General features: G+C 40.9%; 1 protein-coding gene across 1 annotated transcript in view; it reads right to left on the bottom strand.

Moving 5' to 3' along the window:
* Positions 1 to 1,322: 1,322 nt before the first annotated feature.
* PLEKHG3 (pleckstrin homology and RhoGEF domain containing G3) overlaps positions 1,323 to 15,338 on the bottom strand; it is a 58,330-nt gene continuing 44,314 nt past the window's right edge. Inside the window, exons 17-20 of the mRNA XM_069730140.1 lie at positions 13,184 to 13,390; positions 9,553 to 9,666; positions 4,279 to 5,695; positions 1,323 to 2,855 (exon numbers count right to left, since the gene is read on the bottom strand). Coding sequence (XP_069586241.1) covers positions 1,984 to 2,855; positions 4,279 to 5,695; positions 9,553 to 9,666; positions 13,184 to 13,390 — 2,610 coding nt within the window. The 3' untranslated portion in view covers positions 1,323 to 1,983. The remainder of the gene's footprint in view (positions 2,856 to 4,278; positions 5,696 to 9,552; positions 9,667 to 13,183; positions 13,391 to 15,338) is intronic.

The raw sequence follows: 15,338 nt of genomic DNA, 5'->3' as shown, positions 1-15,338 counted from the left end.
AATGGCTTCTACTGGAGGCTGTTGGGACTTATAGAGGTGCAACAGATGTTTGCATCTTCCACACTTATAGGGTTGATCAGATTTTATGGAGATGAAGAATTTAGCCTGTCCATGAATGTAACGCGTCCCTTTCCTTCAGGATGGGTTGGATACTCATAAGCACATTTTCAACTATTGGTTTATATGAGCCCGCCTGTGGGTGGAGTGTGACTTTGGGATTTTGATTTCCAAGTGGCAAGATTTCCTTAGAAGCAATTAAATCGATCCTGATAATATCAAGGAGGTGATCCTGCTAAATTATAGTACAATCTATCATTCCATAGTTGATGTAGTGCCAAATCCCCAGTCTATCTAATCTGTTAAGCAGGATGTGGCACCATCAGCAAGAGATGGAACCTATGGCCTGTGCATCAGGGACCTATATGCAGACTACTTATGGTCACCTGAGGAACGGTTACTTGGTAAAAAGAGCTAGATTCAGGTTTGTGGACACCTTTACATTTTTGGTGTTTTTGTTTTCTTTTGTTTGGTATGATTTTCCGTGTGTTGAAAACTTATGGTGCTTGTACGAAATCAACAAATGTTTAATGCATTGTTGATTTTCACTAAATTAAAAATTATTTTGGTTCTTTCTGTCGCGTGTTCTGTGTTGTGGCAAATGTTATACTCACTTTTTGGTTCCAACTAGGGATGAACAGATTGATCCGCAGAGTGTTGATGTCAGGTAGTGACGAGGGACTGTGGGTGCCAATCAAGAGGAAGATAGATAGTCACAAGCCATCAAACAAACAAGACCTGCTTACATTTTTGTACCAGGAGTGGAATAAGGTCACCCAGAAGCAGTGTGAAAGACTGGTGGAAAGCATGCCAAGACGCATGAAAGCTGGGATTAAAAATCATGGTTATTCCACAAAATATTGATTTCTGATCTCTCCCTGCGTTAAGACATTAGCATTGTTGTTTCTAAATGATTATACACTTTTTTTTTGCATTATTTGAGGTCTGCAAGCAATGCATTTTTTGTTACTTTGACAATTTCTCATTTTCAGAAAATAATTACAAAATGTATTGCTTGGAACTTCGGAGACATGTTGTCAGTAGTTTATAGAATAAAAGAACAATTTACATTTTACTCAAAAATATACCTATAAAGAGAAAAATTAGACAAACTGAAAAATTTGCAATGGTCTCTTAATTTTTGCCAGATAAGTATAAATATATATATATATGTATATATTATATGTGACACATGGCATTTTTGTTCTCAAGCTAGGCAGAGATGTAATATTTCAGTAAGTTATTTTTTGATCCACATAAATTCATTCATTTAAGAGAGATTTATTTTTCCAAAACTGTAGTGAAAGGTTTTAGCAAAAAAACAAAACTGTATCAATATAATATTCAACGTAAATGAGGACAACAATATACACACACATGTATGGTTAATAAAATACACTATATACAAAGATGCTCATTCTATCATCAAACTGTCCCTCTATAAATAGTGATTTTGCTGTATATTTCTGTGCTACTCATAAATATATAATTGTGAAACCTTGTGCATCTCATTAAACAGAAAATTCAATTGACATTTTGCCTTAAAGGGAATCGCTCAGCAGGTTTTTACTATGTAATCTATACACGTAGCAGTGGTCAGATTGCTGAGCTGTGTATAACCCCGCCCACACCCCTGATTGGCAGCTTCCAGTGTAAATTGTCAGCAAGCTGCTAATCAGTGATGGGGGCGGGGTCACACAGATTAGCTGGACTTTTTTGCTCGCTGCACCTAGTCTGGCAGTGATAATCTTCTGCTAATAAAACACTGATTGTATTGAAATTACAGCACACAGCCTAGAAAGTGACACATCCGTGGACTCAGGCTCCCTCCCTCTACACTATGCTGCTCTCAGATTAAACAGCAAAATGTTGCTGAAAGATTCCGTTTAATGGTTATACATATAAATTCTTCAGTTCATCAAATAGTTAATTCTGAGTGCTGACTTTTGAATTTAAGGTTTGGAACTTCTCTCTTAAGTTCCTGACTCTATTTTGCAGCGCAATGTCATTAGTGGTTAAGTCTTTCGGTTTTGATTGTTCTGGTGTAACGTCTGATGAACCATCCGAGTTGAGGAGACTTTCCCTTATTTTATATTCCTCGGTATCCTGATAAGCTTTGCATCGTTCTATGACGGCTTTTATTGAAATCTTCTCTCTGCTGGTTGGGGATCTGATGTGTACGTAGGTGTCGTCTACATCGCAGACAGAGGCAGGAGAAATCTTTTCCAAAATTATTATTTTTTTGTTGTTTTCTAGAGGAGCTTCTGCGCTAATGTAGTAGCAGTCATTTATCACTTGCCCATGGTCCCCATTGCGCAGGGCTTCAGGACTTGCAGTCCTACTTGGATTTTGGACGTCTACTTTATCAAAAAGATTTATTTCCTCTGATACACTTTTCATGCTCACTGAATGTTTTATATTCTTTTTGTGTGAAGGACTAATGTAATTTATGTTACATACATCTGGCAAATTTCCCACATGGTCATCCATCAATTTATCAGGTACCGATAGGCTTCTGTTAACTGGAAGGTTTTTGACGAGTCCAGCAGTACTTGTGTACCTCGATCTCAGTTCTCGGACATCCGGCCAATGGAATATTTCTGTTGTGACCGGACTCAGGGGGCTTTTGCAGTCGGATTTTAATGGGGAATGTGTGTTGGAGCCATCAGGAGAATCGAATAATAATCGCCTGGGAGACTTCTCACTGTATAAAGGAGAAGGCGTTGCAATCGTTGGGCTGTGCTCCTGTGAAACCATATGATTGTCCAGAGGTAAAGAAAGTACAGTCTTCAGTTTACCTAAAGCAAACAAAAAAATAATAAATTTTACAAACATTTCTAAACATTGTTGAACCTATCTGATAATTTAATAAATCAAAATCTCCATATAAAATAATAGAAATGGATAAGTGGGCCGATCAATTTGCGGTTCTCCAGTCCATCAGCCTGGTCAGAAGTCTTTGGCCACTGGATGGAAGAAGGGTTGCCAACATGACTTTTTATTTTTTCTGGGCAGCTAATCAAAAAATAATGGACAAACAACATTTTTGAAAAACCAAAATAAATAAATAAATGATCCATGTCTACAGCCCATAATTCTGATATGAAGACATCAGCTGCAGTCACTGTGAACGGTAAAATGATGAGAATTTCAGTAATAATCTGTATAAGTTTCTTCAGCATCCAAGAAATCACGTACGCATACATTTATTTATTTATTTTTTAACAGACCGGACAAAAAAGTGCTGTATTTAACAGACGAATACAGAATTTCTGGATGTCTAGCAACCCAGGATGGGAGGCTCGCAAATCTCTTACCTACTGTAACCCAGGGCGGCTTCTGATTAGCCAAACTGGCATGACATAATCATTGCAGCATGAAGATGATTGGTTTGGCTGGCTTATCACTAAACAGATGACATTGCGCTGGGGATCCCCAAGGTAAAAGATTTGAAAGCCTCTTGTCCAGAAAATACTGACCTAGCTGATGGAACAGTCCCTCAAATCAATCCACCCATCTCTAGCTAAATACTACCATGCTTAAATTTTGAGGAGCAATTTGCATATTTTAGAGCTTTGTTTCAAAGCACCTCCTTGCTTGGAACCTAATCCAATGTGAATCCTCTCCTTTGCTGAAAGCCTACATTTATCAGCCCATGAGAGGATTCCCATAGGGTTTGGTTCCCAGCAAAGAAGATTGCCTTGTCATGGCCGCTGGTCATACCTGAACTGGCCAATGTATGTGCTAAGTATCTTTGTTTTTTCCAATTTTCTAGAGCAGTAATGCAATTCCAAATTGATATGTTTCATGTCTGCATGCTATAACGTTACAGAGTGGCACTTTGTTAGCTATCCCTAGGATAGGTCATCAATACTTATCAGTATTGCTGCAAAAACCGACATTCCAGCCAATTAACTTTTTCCAATACCATCCGAAACTGCTCAGTTGCGGCGCTCTGCAGTACAGCTCTGTCAACTGTTTAGTGACTGCAGCTGGGTGCTGTACATCCACCACCTATTCTAATCAATAGGAGGGTGATGTGCAGTACCCGGCCAAGTCCTACATTCCATTGACGTACAACTCAGTACATCTAGCCACCACCAGCATCCAGAGTCCCACCACCTATCAAACTTTGATGTGCTAAAATCCCGGTTGTACTTGAGAAAAAGTCATTTCTGTGCCTAAATGAAACTTCTTTTGAAAACACTATAAAATGCTTACATTTTCTTTCGTTTTTTTCCTCTTTTACAGTAGGTAGACTGCCCCTTCTCATGTCATCCTCTATTTCCCAAAGACGCCTGTAAGCAACGGGTTTATTGCATTTAATCCGCTGGCTGTATTGCCTAGCAAGTTGATAGACTCTGTTCTTCACATTGTCTGACAGATTTACGTCGATATAGTTGGCAAGCTCCAGAAATGTGGGACTTTCCTTAGTTGGAGTCTTGTAGTCCTGACCACTAAAACTCTCATTGTTGCCCTGATTTCTCATCTGTTCAGGAGGTGAATTGTTTGGTGTATGATTTTGGTATTCTTCTCGAATTGTACCCAAATCACTCTCCTCAATTATTATGAGTGGTTCATCAGGCTGCACTGGATTTTCCACAAATCTTGATTGATAGATAATTGAGCTGTCATTTGCATTTTTACTTTTTTCAATTTGATCAAACACCTTCACCATTTCTGATGAACACTTGAAGACCTCATCAGAAACTAGAAGTTGCTTTTCCAAAACGTCACTCTTAGAAGATATACTGGGGAGTTCCATGGGTGTAATTGAGAAGGCTGGACCCACTTTTTCTTCAAGAGCAGAAACACCTACATATGTGGGGTGCTGACTATTCTCACTAATGGGACTACTGGAAGGTATTTCAGCTCTCGGTCTTTGATTCTTATATGCTGGGAGAGTGTTCATTTTAAATATAGAGTTTTTAACAACTCCGGCCGGAATGTATGTTAAGCTTTCTCTGCGTTTGATGCTGAAAGCTACATCGTGATGTTCTGCCTTGTCATAATATGTTTTTATCTTGTCGATAAGTTGCCTGTCTTGGTAGGAGAGAACTGACTCTCTTAGTTTACCAATTGGTCTTTGTTTTTCTTCAAAAACATTTTCAACCGAATTAACTTTACTGAGTGAAGCCTCTACGCAAGACTTTTCACCATTTGGCAAAACATCTTGATGAGACTTTAAAAAATCAGAGGATCCATTCTGACACACGATTCTGTCTGAGCCATCTAAATTTATCAAACTGCTGCTCCTGCTCAAATGCCTTGGAGTTATATACCCGATGGCTTTTCCATCCTCCAAAGCCAAACTGCTCCTCCTAGAGAGATTATTAATGAATCTCTCAGCAATCACACTGGCTTGATCCAACACAGATGAAGGAAGGATGCTAGATGATTCATGGACGTTCACTTCCTCTTCATCCTCTTCACTGCTAAAAGCCTTTATGTCTTCTGCATGATCGATAATCCCATTTTCCAGAGGCTTACAGACATCAGAATAACTTTCTGTTCCTTCTTTAAATGGCTGGCTGTCAGTAGTTGCTAAAATACTTTCTAGAGCAACTCCAGATGTAGTGATCATGCTTGCATCGTAAATGTCCTTGGGTTCAATATTTTTTTCCATTTCATCCAACATCTGAAAAGAAACAAAAACATGTCTAACTCTGAAATCTCATTTTACATTATAAGGTTTGAACATATGACAAAGCTTTACATTTTGCAATTATATCCACTTGATCTCAGATAAATGTGCATGCTCAAATGAGCACTCTTCATTTAAGAATTGGGAGTAAGCTGGTGCCAAAAGCTGTGCGCTCTGATGGCACTTGTTTGAGAATGGATACTGCATGAAAAAAAAAGTACTTACCTTTTAGTTACTTAGTCATTGAAAACTAAGGGTACCGTCACACTAAACGATATCGCTAGCGATCCGTGATGTTGCAGCGTCCTGGCTAGCAATATCGTTCAGTTTGACACACAGCAGCGATCAGAATCCTGCTGTGATGTCGTTGGTCGCTGCAGAAAGTCCAGCACTTTATTTCGTCGCTGGACTTCCTGCTGACATCGCTGAATCGGCGTGTGTGACGCCGATTCAGTGATGTCTTCGCTGGTAACCAGGGTAAACATCGGGTTACTAAGCGCAGGGCCGCGCTTAGTAACCCGATGTTTACCCTGGTTACCAGCGTAAAAGTAAAAAAAAACCAAACACTACATACTTACCTTCCGCTGTCTGTCCCTCGGCGCTCTGCTTCTCTGCCCTGTGTAAGCACAGCGGCCGGAAAGCAGAGCGGTGACGTCACCACTCTGCTTTCCGGCCGCTGTGCTTACACAGGGCAGAGAAGCAGAGCGCCGAGGGACAGACAGCGGAAGGTAAGTATGTAGTGTTTTTTTTTTTTTTACTTTTACGCTGGTAACCAGGGTAAACATTGGGTTACTAAGCGCGGCCCTGCGCTTAGTAACCCGATGTTTACCCTGGTTACCGGCATAGTTGGTCGCTGGAGAGCTGTCTGTGTGACAGCTCTCCAGCGACCAAACAGCGACGCTGCAGCGATCGGGATCGTTGTCGGTATCGCTGCAGCGTCGCTTAGTGTGACGGTACCTTTATGGGAAACTTAAAGGGAACTGGTCACCTTAAATAAACTCTACTTAGCAGCAGATCTAGAGATAAGCTGCACCTAGAGATTACAGCACAGCATAGGGTGAAGAGAGACCTCCTTCCCTCTCCCAACCATTTAGATCCAGCAGTCAACATTGATCACAGCATCTAAAAGGGTTAAACAGCCTAGGATGATGCTAATACTGACTCTGGCTATTGCTTCAGGAGCTTTGAGGTCAGCTAAGAGCTCCTGTGGGGATCATGTCCGGGACAGCTCCTGCGCATAGACGCTCACAAAAACGTACTGGTACATCCATTTTCTGGAACTCCTTCCCAAATCTAACATACAATGTGAAGGGTTAAATTTTGGATTTGACATAGCAACTTTATCTTTTATTGTTCTAGGATATCTAAAATTATATCTGGAGATCGTCTGAACTACTTCTGTGGAATGGCGCATTTAAGATTATGGGCTTTGTTTTCCGGATGTTTTGCATTTGAGCATGGGTTACAAAAAAATAAAATAAAATGGGGAAAATAAAGACATTTTAGGTTTCACATTTGTTGCTAGATCTAACAACAAATGTGAAGCGAAGCCTAAAATGTTTTTATTTTTCCCCACTATTGTTTTTAACTAAATGCTTTCCTTTCTTCTGTTGACAACCATCCTTACTTCTAAATTACACTCCACCTTTCACTCCTATTCTGGTTACTCAATAGTTCTTATACGTCAGTCTTTTGGTTATTACTTTTGCCTGATCATTAATATCTTCCCCCTTTGAACAATTCCCATTTATCCTTTCAATCTGTTCAATTTTGTTAAATATTTTAAATAGCCACTATTAAAATCAAAAAGGCTGCTCGCATCAATAGGTCTTAAAAAAAAATAGTTTAGTTAAAATTTTTCCATTTTCTACAAAAATCTGAAAATCCAGGATGGAAATCTCTTCTCTGCTTATATGTTGTTTAAACTTTAAGACCCATTGACTTTTACTCAATTTATAAACGCAATAAATTTCATTATCTTTTATTCCATTTCACTCCAAAGTAATATAAAATCAACTATACATCTTTCAGAAAAACACATAGAATGAATGTTCCAAATTCCCCTCAATAAATATTTGTTCAAGCCTGCAATAAAAAGATCTGCAAAAACTGGTATGCATTTTGTGCCCATTGCAGTTCCTTTATTTTGAAGATAAAATCTATCATCAGATATAAAGAAAATAAAATAAATTGTGCTGTCATATTAATAGTAAACTACTTCTTATAAACTGCCGTTGCTGTCTCGGCATAAGTCGATTTTGCTTCAAGCAGTAAGAATGTGCTTAATTTTTCACACACTGTTTTTGCATTCTTTCCAAATAAAAATCAATGGAGTTTAAAATTTACCGAACACAACCAGAAAAGAGAGTTCTCTCCTGGATTTACAGATTTGTTGTACAAAATGGAAACAATGAACCTAGAACTTTTTGATTTTTAATAGTGACCATTTTCGAAAAGTCAATATTTACTAATTCTGAACTATGGACAAGTGGAAACAAAAGGGTTAAACCTGCGCTGCAGTGAAAAGGACGATGAGAAAAATATCCACAGTATCCAGTTTCTTAGTCAATGCGTTTCAAAGTTTCAAATCTCTTCATCAATGCAAACCACCATCTCTTGATGAAGTTTGAAACTGCGAAACGCACTAACCAAGAAACCACATACTGTGGATCTGTGTCTTCTCATCATCCCCTTTTGACAACAGCGCAAGTTTAGCCAATTTGTTGCCAGCTCTCCATGCTTCCTTCTCCATGGGTCTGCAGCAGCCTATGTTTTTTCAGTGGTTGTGAGCACACTCCCTGACCAGGTGAGCACAACTGTTCATTTGTTTCCCATCCTTTATCCAGTTAACACCTGTAAAGACACATACACACACACACACACTGTGTGTCTTTCAATGGATCGCCACACTTGAAAAGCAGTACAGCCAGGGAATGCACGGTCACCGCAGTGCTCGAGGAAAAGCAGAGCAGGACCTGGCAGATAATGTGACGGCCGGGAAGGCACCGGGGGGCGGAGCCAAGCTCCGAGAACCGATGAGAACCAACAGCTAGGTGAACGCTGGGTACGTAGTCAGGCAAGCAGAGGTCAGTAGCCAGGGACGAGACAGAAGGATGGTGGGGGTGAAGCTGAGGTCGGTAGCCAGACGGGAGCGCAGGACAAAAGAACAAGACAGAGAGTGGTCAAAGACAGAGCCAGGGGTCAGAACTAAAGAGTATAGAGTGGTACCGAACCAAGAGACAGAAAAAGAAACAGAGTCTAAGCCGGGTCATACACTGGACACACAAGCACACAGAGGCACAACGATATCAGAAAGATAACCTGGGTCAACAACTCAAGCCAGGTAAGCAAAAGTATCACTGACACAGAACCAGACAAGCAGCAGATCTAAATAGCCCTCCCTGAACCAAAGAGACAACACCCTATTGCGCTTTTGGTCCTTCCAGTTTTTACTATTTCAGAACTACAGTGACAACAAGGAGTTTGTATGTCCTCCGTGTTTGCGTGGGTTTCCTCCCCATTCTCCAGTTTCGTCCCACACTCCAAAAACATACTGACAGGGAATATAGATAGTGAGCTTTAATGGGGACAGTGACGATAATGCCTGCAAAGCGTTACGGAATATGACAGCATTATATAAGCTAAGCATAATAAATTACATTTTTTATTAGCCTTTTAAATTTGTAGGCACTGACAAAATAAAGCAAAGACCCAGGTATACTTTGGTTCACATACTGTAAAAATATGCAAAGTAACCATTCCCTACAAAGAATAAAACCACTGTCTCTAAGACCATCTACATTTTAGATGTTTCTAAGTATTTAGGAATTTTATTTTTAACACATTGTTACCTCTTGGTTAAATGTTGTGACTTCAATACTCCTTCTCTTTTCAGAATTCCTAGGAGAGTAGCTATTTTGCCTTTTAAACCCTTTAGATATATCAAGCTGCAGAAAATCTTTGTTCTAGAGAAAAAAAAACAAGACAAAACAGCTTAAAAGTGCTCCGACCGGAATAGAAGAAAATAAAGAACTGAAAGGTAATATTATTACAAATTCCTAAATACGTTTTATTAGCAAATCACAATCGTTTTGTATAGAGAGGTAAGATCTATAGAATTAAAATGGCTGCCGTCCTGTTTCACTGACATAAAGCTGTCCTTGGACGTTAGGTCAGACACCAGTGAACATGTGCAATAAGACGCTCTTCCCCTTTCTCTAATACCACCAGAGAAACCAGGGGCACTGAAATGAGAAGAGGCCACTCAAATTTCTGATCATCCTGTCGTTCTGAATGTCTACATGTTGGATAGCTTATCTGGAGGTCGCAGTAGAGCTGCATGTGCTCACATTCTCCTGCACATGCTCACAGGCATGCTCACATTCTCCTGCACATGCTTACATTATCTTGCACATGCTCACAGGCATGCTCACAGACATGCTCACATTCTCTTGCACATGCTCACAGGCATGCTCACATTCTCCTGCGGACGCGTTACAGAAACAGGCCCAAGATCTCAGGATCTGGACACCCACCAATCTGCAAGCAAATCAAGTGTCTGCCAAATATGAAAAATCAAGAACAAAGTTTAGATATGCTAACACTTGTCCAGTGATGGTATTTTATTCTGTGCATCACAAATTTGCAGCTTTCTTTTGATAGCAAGGGTGAATGGATCCTAATAGATGTTGGCCCTTGAACATGAAACCTGATGGATAGTGGCACAATAAACATGGTTCCCGATGGATGTCGGTGCAATAAACATGGATCACGATGGGTGCTGGCGCACTAAACATGGATCCAGATGGGTGCTGGCGAACTAAACATGGATCTCTGTGGGCATTGGCGCACTAAACATGGATCCCGATGGAAGTTGGCACACTAAACATGGATCCCGATGGACGTTGGCACACTAATCATGGATCCCGATGGGTGTTGGCGCAATAAACAAGGATCCCGATGGGTGTTGGTGCACTAAACACCACTGCGTGTAACAAGCTGTGAAAACATTTCAAAGAAAAAAAAATATTCTTTATCAATTACCATCTCCAGTAATGACAGATAATCTTTAATATTACAGGACTTTCAGACCTGATCCTTTCCGTGGCAGAGAATTCCACAGTCTCACTGTTTTTACACTAAATCATAACTTTTCTTTCCTTTAACCCCTCCCGACCGGGTGGTTTTCCATTTGTGCGTTTTTGTTTTTTCCTCTTCTTCCAAGAGTTGTACTTTATTTTTCCTTCGAAATAGCCATAATGAGGGCTTTTTTTTAATTGTACGGATTTTGCTTTTGAATGACACCATTCTTTTTATCACGTGATGTACCAGAAAGCAGGAACAAAAATCCAAGTGCGGCGAAATTGTGAAGAGAGGACAATTCCACAATTCTTTTTCTTTTTTATTTGCAGTCAACATGCTCATTAAAAGGTAGAAATGACCTGGAAATATGATTCTCCAGGTCAGTACGATGACGGAGAAACCAAACATGTATTTTTTTTTCTTATTTGAGTGGCAAAAAAAAAATTGTTAAAATATATATATATATTTTCGCTTCTGTCATTCTGCCATTTTCAGAGACCAGTGATGTTTTACGTCGATGGAGCTGTGTGAAGGCTTGTCTTTTGCATCCTTAGTTGACGTTTTTACGGATACCATTGAAGAGGTAGATACATTGTTTTTATCACCTCTTTTTCTGATTACAGTTTACCAATCAGGTTAATTAATTTTATATTTTTATAGATCACACTTTTAGGGATGTACCAATACTATATAGGTTTTCCCTTTTTTAATTCCTTTATTTTTATGTGGCTTATTCAAACCTTTATATATTTTTTTTCATATTTTATAAAATATTTTTTCCCACTTTCTACTGAATTTAAGTCTTTTTAGGGGACTTAACCCTACGATCATGCTGTGACTTGTATTATACATAATACAATGACACAGTACTGCTGTGTCTAGTGAAAATCACGGGCTCCTATGAACATCAACCAGAGGCTGGCTTCAACAGGAGAACAAACACGGCAGGCATGACAGGTCTTCCGCAGACCTTGGGCTCATGTGGCAAGCCATCAACGCTTTCGTAATACTGTCAGTGGTGCGCTGTTGGGAGCATAGGATGACGCGCCACCCTGTCGGCACACAGTAAATGTTGCTGTAAGAGACAAAGTGGCAGTTAGGCTACTTTCACACTTCCGTTTTTTGGAATGCATCACAATGCGTTGGTGCGACGTATTGACATATGCGTCAAAAATAGTTAAAAAGCGGATGCAACGCATCCAGTATTTTGACGGATCCGCTAGATGGTTCCGTTGAAAAACTGGATCCGTTGCATTCGTTTTTACCATCCATTTCATTAGTTTTTTTTGGTGGATCAGTTTTCCATGCCTAAAAATGGGAGTCTCCCAAATGTGATTGGCTACTGGAAAATAGGGAAACCAATATATTGACTGACTGTCTTGCTGGCACATTTGGGGTGACGCCCCAGGCCAGGTTTATATAGATTTGGGGCTTGTCTGGCCATTTGGCTGCAAATTCCTGATTCTGAGCATGCTCAGTGTAAAAAAACTTATTCCAGCGCTGGATTCCGTCATACGACGTGTCACAACGGATCCTGCGTCCATAGGCTTCCATTCTAGCCAACGACGTATGCCGCAGGATCCATCGCGACACGTTTTCCCGACGCAGACAAAAAACGTTACATTGAACGTTTTTTTCCCAGACGACGGGCCGCCAAAACACGACAGATCCATCGCACGATGGATACGACGTGAGGTCGCGATCCGTCGCTAATACAAGTCTATGGGAAAAAAACGGATCCTGCGGGCACATTTGCAGGATCCGTTTTTTTCCCAAAACGACGCATTGCAACGGATCTGAAAAGACGGAAGTGTGAAAGAGGCCTTAGCCACAGGCGGAGTGGAGCTCCACTCACAGCTGTTAGGGCAGATGATGGCTAAATATTACAGCCATCATTTGCTGGGAAAGATGCAGACTCCCCTTGTAAGCGCGTCACAGTCAGGGACCCGACCTATGCTGGAACTATAAGGCATATGCCAGGAAGGGGTTAAGACTAAGTTACGGTGAGTGAGTATCTGGTGAGTTTTTGATGATGCAGATTTTCATCCACTTGCATGGAATCATATTGCAGTTACATGCAGATATAAGAGATGGAAAAAAGATAAAAATATCTCCATTCTTGTGATTGGCAAGGGCCAAGATGTCAGCCTAACAGGGGCATGTAATCGTGTATGAACATAAGATGGAGAAATCCCTTTAACTGCTCCAACTTGGAATTGGAGAAATTGTTCAATGCCATGCAAGAAACAAAGCATCAGAAAATGAATGAATTAATTAATACATTAGTAGCAGCAAAGAAGAGCGATAGAAAGCTCTCACCACCAAAGTGCCCCATGTATCAAGCAAAGCCTTTGCCCAGCGATGTGCGCCTGTCGGCACAGAGCCGGCACCTTTAGCTACCTGTCCATCATTATCCATGTGCATCTCTTCTTCATTTTCTTCTTCAGACGCACTGAATTCAGTCCCTGGATCCCTAATTAGCTCAGTACTGGCCGGATGCCGCTTAACGCCCTCAGTCTGACGATCGTTACAGTTTGGTATCGGACTACTCAAACTGTGCTGCAGGATGTCCTCAAAATCCAGTAGAGCGCCATCACTGCCTGCATGCTGAACAAACAACATCACGTGGAGCGGACAGGTTTCAATCAAATAGTAAAAATGTAAATGGAATGTGTCACCAGATTTTTACCACCTAATCGGAGAACAGCATGATGCAGTGACTGGGTACTGCACATCCGCTTCCAATTACTATGAAGAGGAGGCGGAGGTGTAGTACCCTGCCGCGGCCACTATCAGAAGACGGAGCAGCTCCGCAAGTGAGCGCTTACAGAGAACAGCTGATAGGCGGGGAAGTCAGGTGTCGGACGAACATTGATGACCACTCTTACAGACAGGTCATCAATGAAAAAGTAGTAGACAACCTCTAATTCTAGGGGTTTTGTGAAAGTATTGAAAAACAAGCAAACAATGACACATTTAGTAATCACAGATTCTTTTTACATCCTTAGGGTAAGTTCACACAGGACTTTTTTTGCTGCGTTTGTTTATGCTAATTTAGGTGCGTTTTTGGTGCGTTTTTTTCTCTTTTTCCAGGCTAATGTCCTTGGATTTTCAGCAGCAAAAACGCAGTCACCAGAAGACACAAAACGCAGTTACCTGAAGACACAAAAAGAGCACAGCGAGGTCAAAAATACTCTGTTGTAAAGAAGATACAGTAAATGAGCAAGTGCTAGTCAAAAAATGAAAAAAAAACACAGGGTATTTAGTAGATACGTTTTTTTGCAAAAAAATGTATATTAAGCTGCTCCACCAATCGCCAAGGTATACCCATAATAGAGCAGTCCTATGTAATGTATATAATCCCTATCTGATGTATTTAAAACCTGATCATCTGTATAGTACCTGTATAAGCAGGGATCAGAGAAGGAATATCCATGTGGACATGCAGGATGGAACAGCTACAATGCAAATGACCCACAGAGGAGTGGTGGACTCCCCAGTCTTGTAGAAACAAGAGAACAATTATAGAACCAAAAACACATGGGCTACTTGCACAGTGAACAAGTCTGTAGAAACAGAAAAATAATGATACCTGCATTTTTGCTGCCTTTTTTTTCAACACCCATTCAAGTCAATGGGTGAAAAAAAAGCAGCAAAAATGCTGAGGGTATGTTTCCACGTTCAGGAAACGCTGCGTGTTTGACGCTGCATAGAGACGCAGCGTCAAAAACGCAGCGTAATAGTGGAGGGGATTTCGTGAAATCCCGTCTCCACTATGCGTGGTAACACGCATCCAGCGGCCCTGCGATTCCGGACATGCGGCGTGTCTTTTTAGATCGCAGCATGTCCGTTTACCTTGCAGCGACGCTGTGCCGCAGCAAGGTATAACACAGGGCCCTATGTGTGGGTTGCGATGATACCGGATGTGTGCAATGAACACATCCGGCATCATCGCGTCCCCAGGAGGGGGCAGAGCTTTGGGCAGAGCGATTTTGCCGCTCCGTCCAAACCGCCGGCCATCCTGAACGTGTGACACGTACCCTGAAAGAAGTGACATGCTCTATGTCAAAAAAACACAGCAAAGCACAAAATACTAATCAAACAAAATACCAATGTGTGTGCATGAGATTTCTGAAATCTCATAGGCTTTGCTGGTACTGTAAAAAGCAGCTGAAAATTAGCAGAAAAAAACGCAGCAAAAAAGTCCTGTGTGAACTTACCCTTAGAATTTCTCTATTGTCAGAGTCACAAAATGGCTTTTTTAATGACCCCACATAGCCGGACAACTCAACAAAGCTCAATTCAATAGTGAACATTTGGAATTTAATAAAATGACCACATGGTCGGCCTTAAAGGGCTATTCCGGTCTACACAAATTGCCCTCCAAAGTATATAGTTTCCAGCTATATGGATATGTGATAATTGTTAGATCAATGTGGGGGCCAGAGCATGTACCCCGCCATCAGCCTGTACGGGGAGCTGTGTCCACCATTCTCCCCTGGACGGAAGGACAGAGCCAGGAGGAGTTGGATAGAGCAGCTCAGCTCTCTTCACA

Source organism: Ranitomeya imitator, chromosome 1, assembly GCF_032444005.1.
Source record: "Ranitomeya imitator isolate aRanImi1 chromosome 1, aRanImi1.pri, whole genome shotgun sequence".
NCBI classification, from domain to species: Eukaryota; Metazoa; Chordata; class Amphibia; order Anura; family Dendrobatidae; genus Ranitomeya; species Ranitomeya imitator.
The sequence above is the reverse complement of the archived record's forward strand: the minus strand, read 5'-3'. Positions and strand labels throughout refer to the sequence as shown.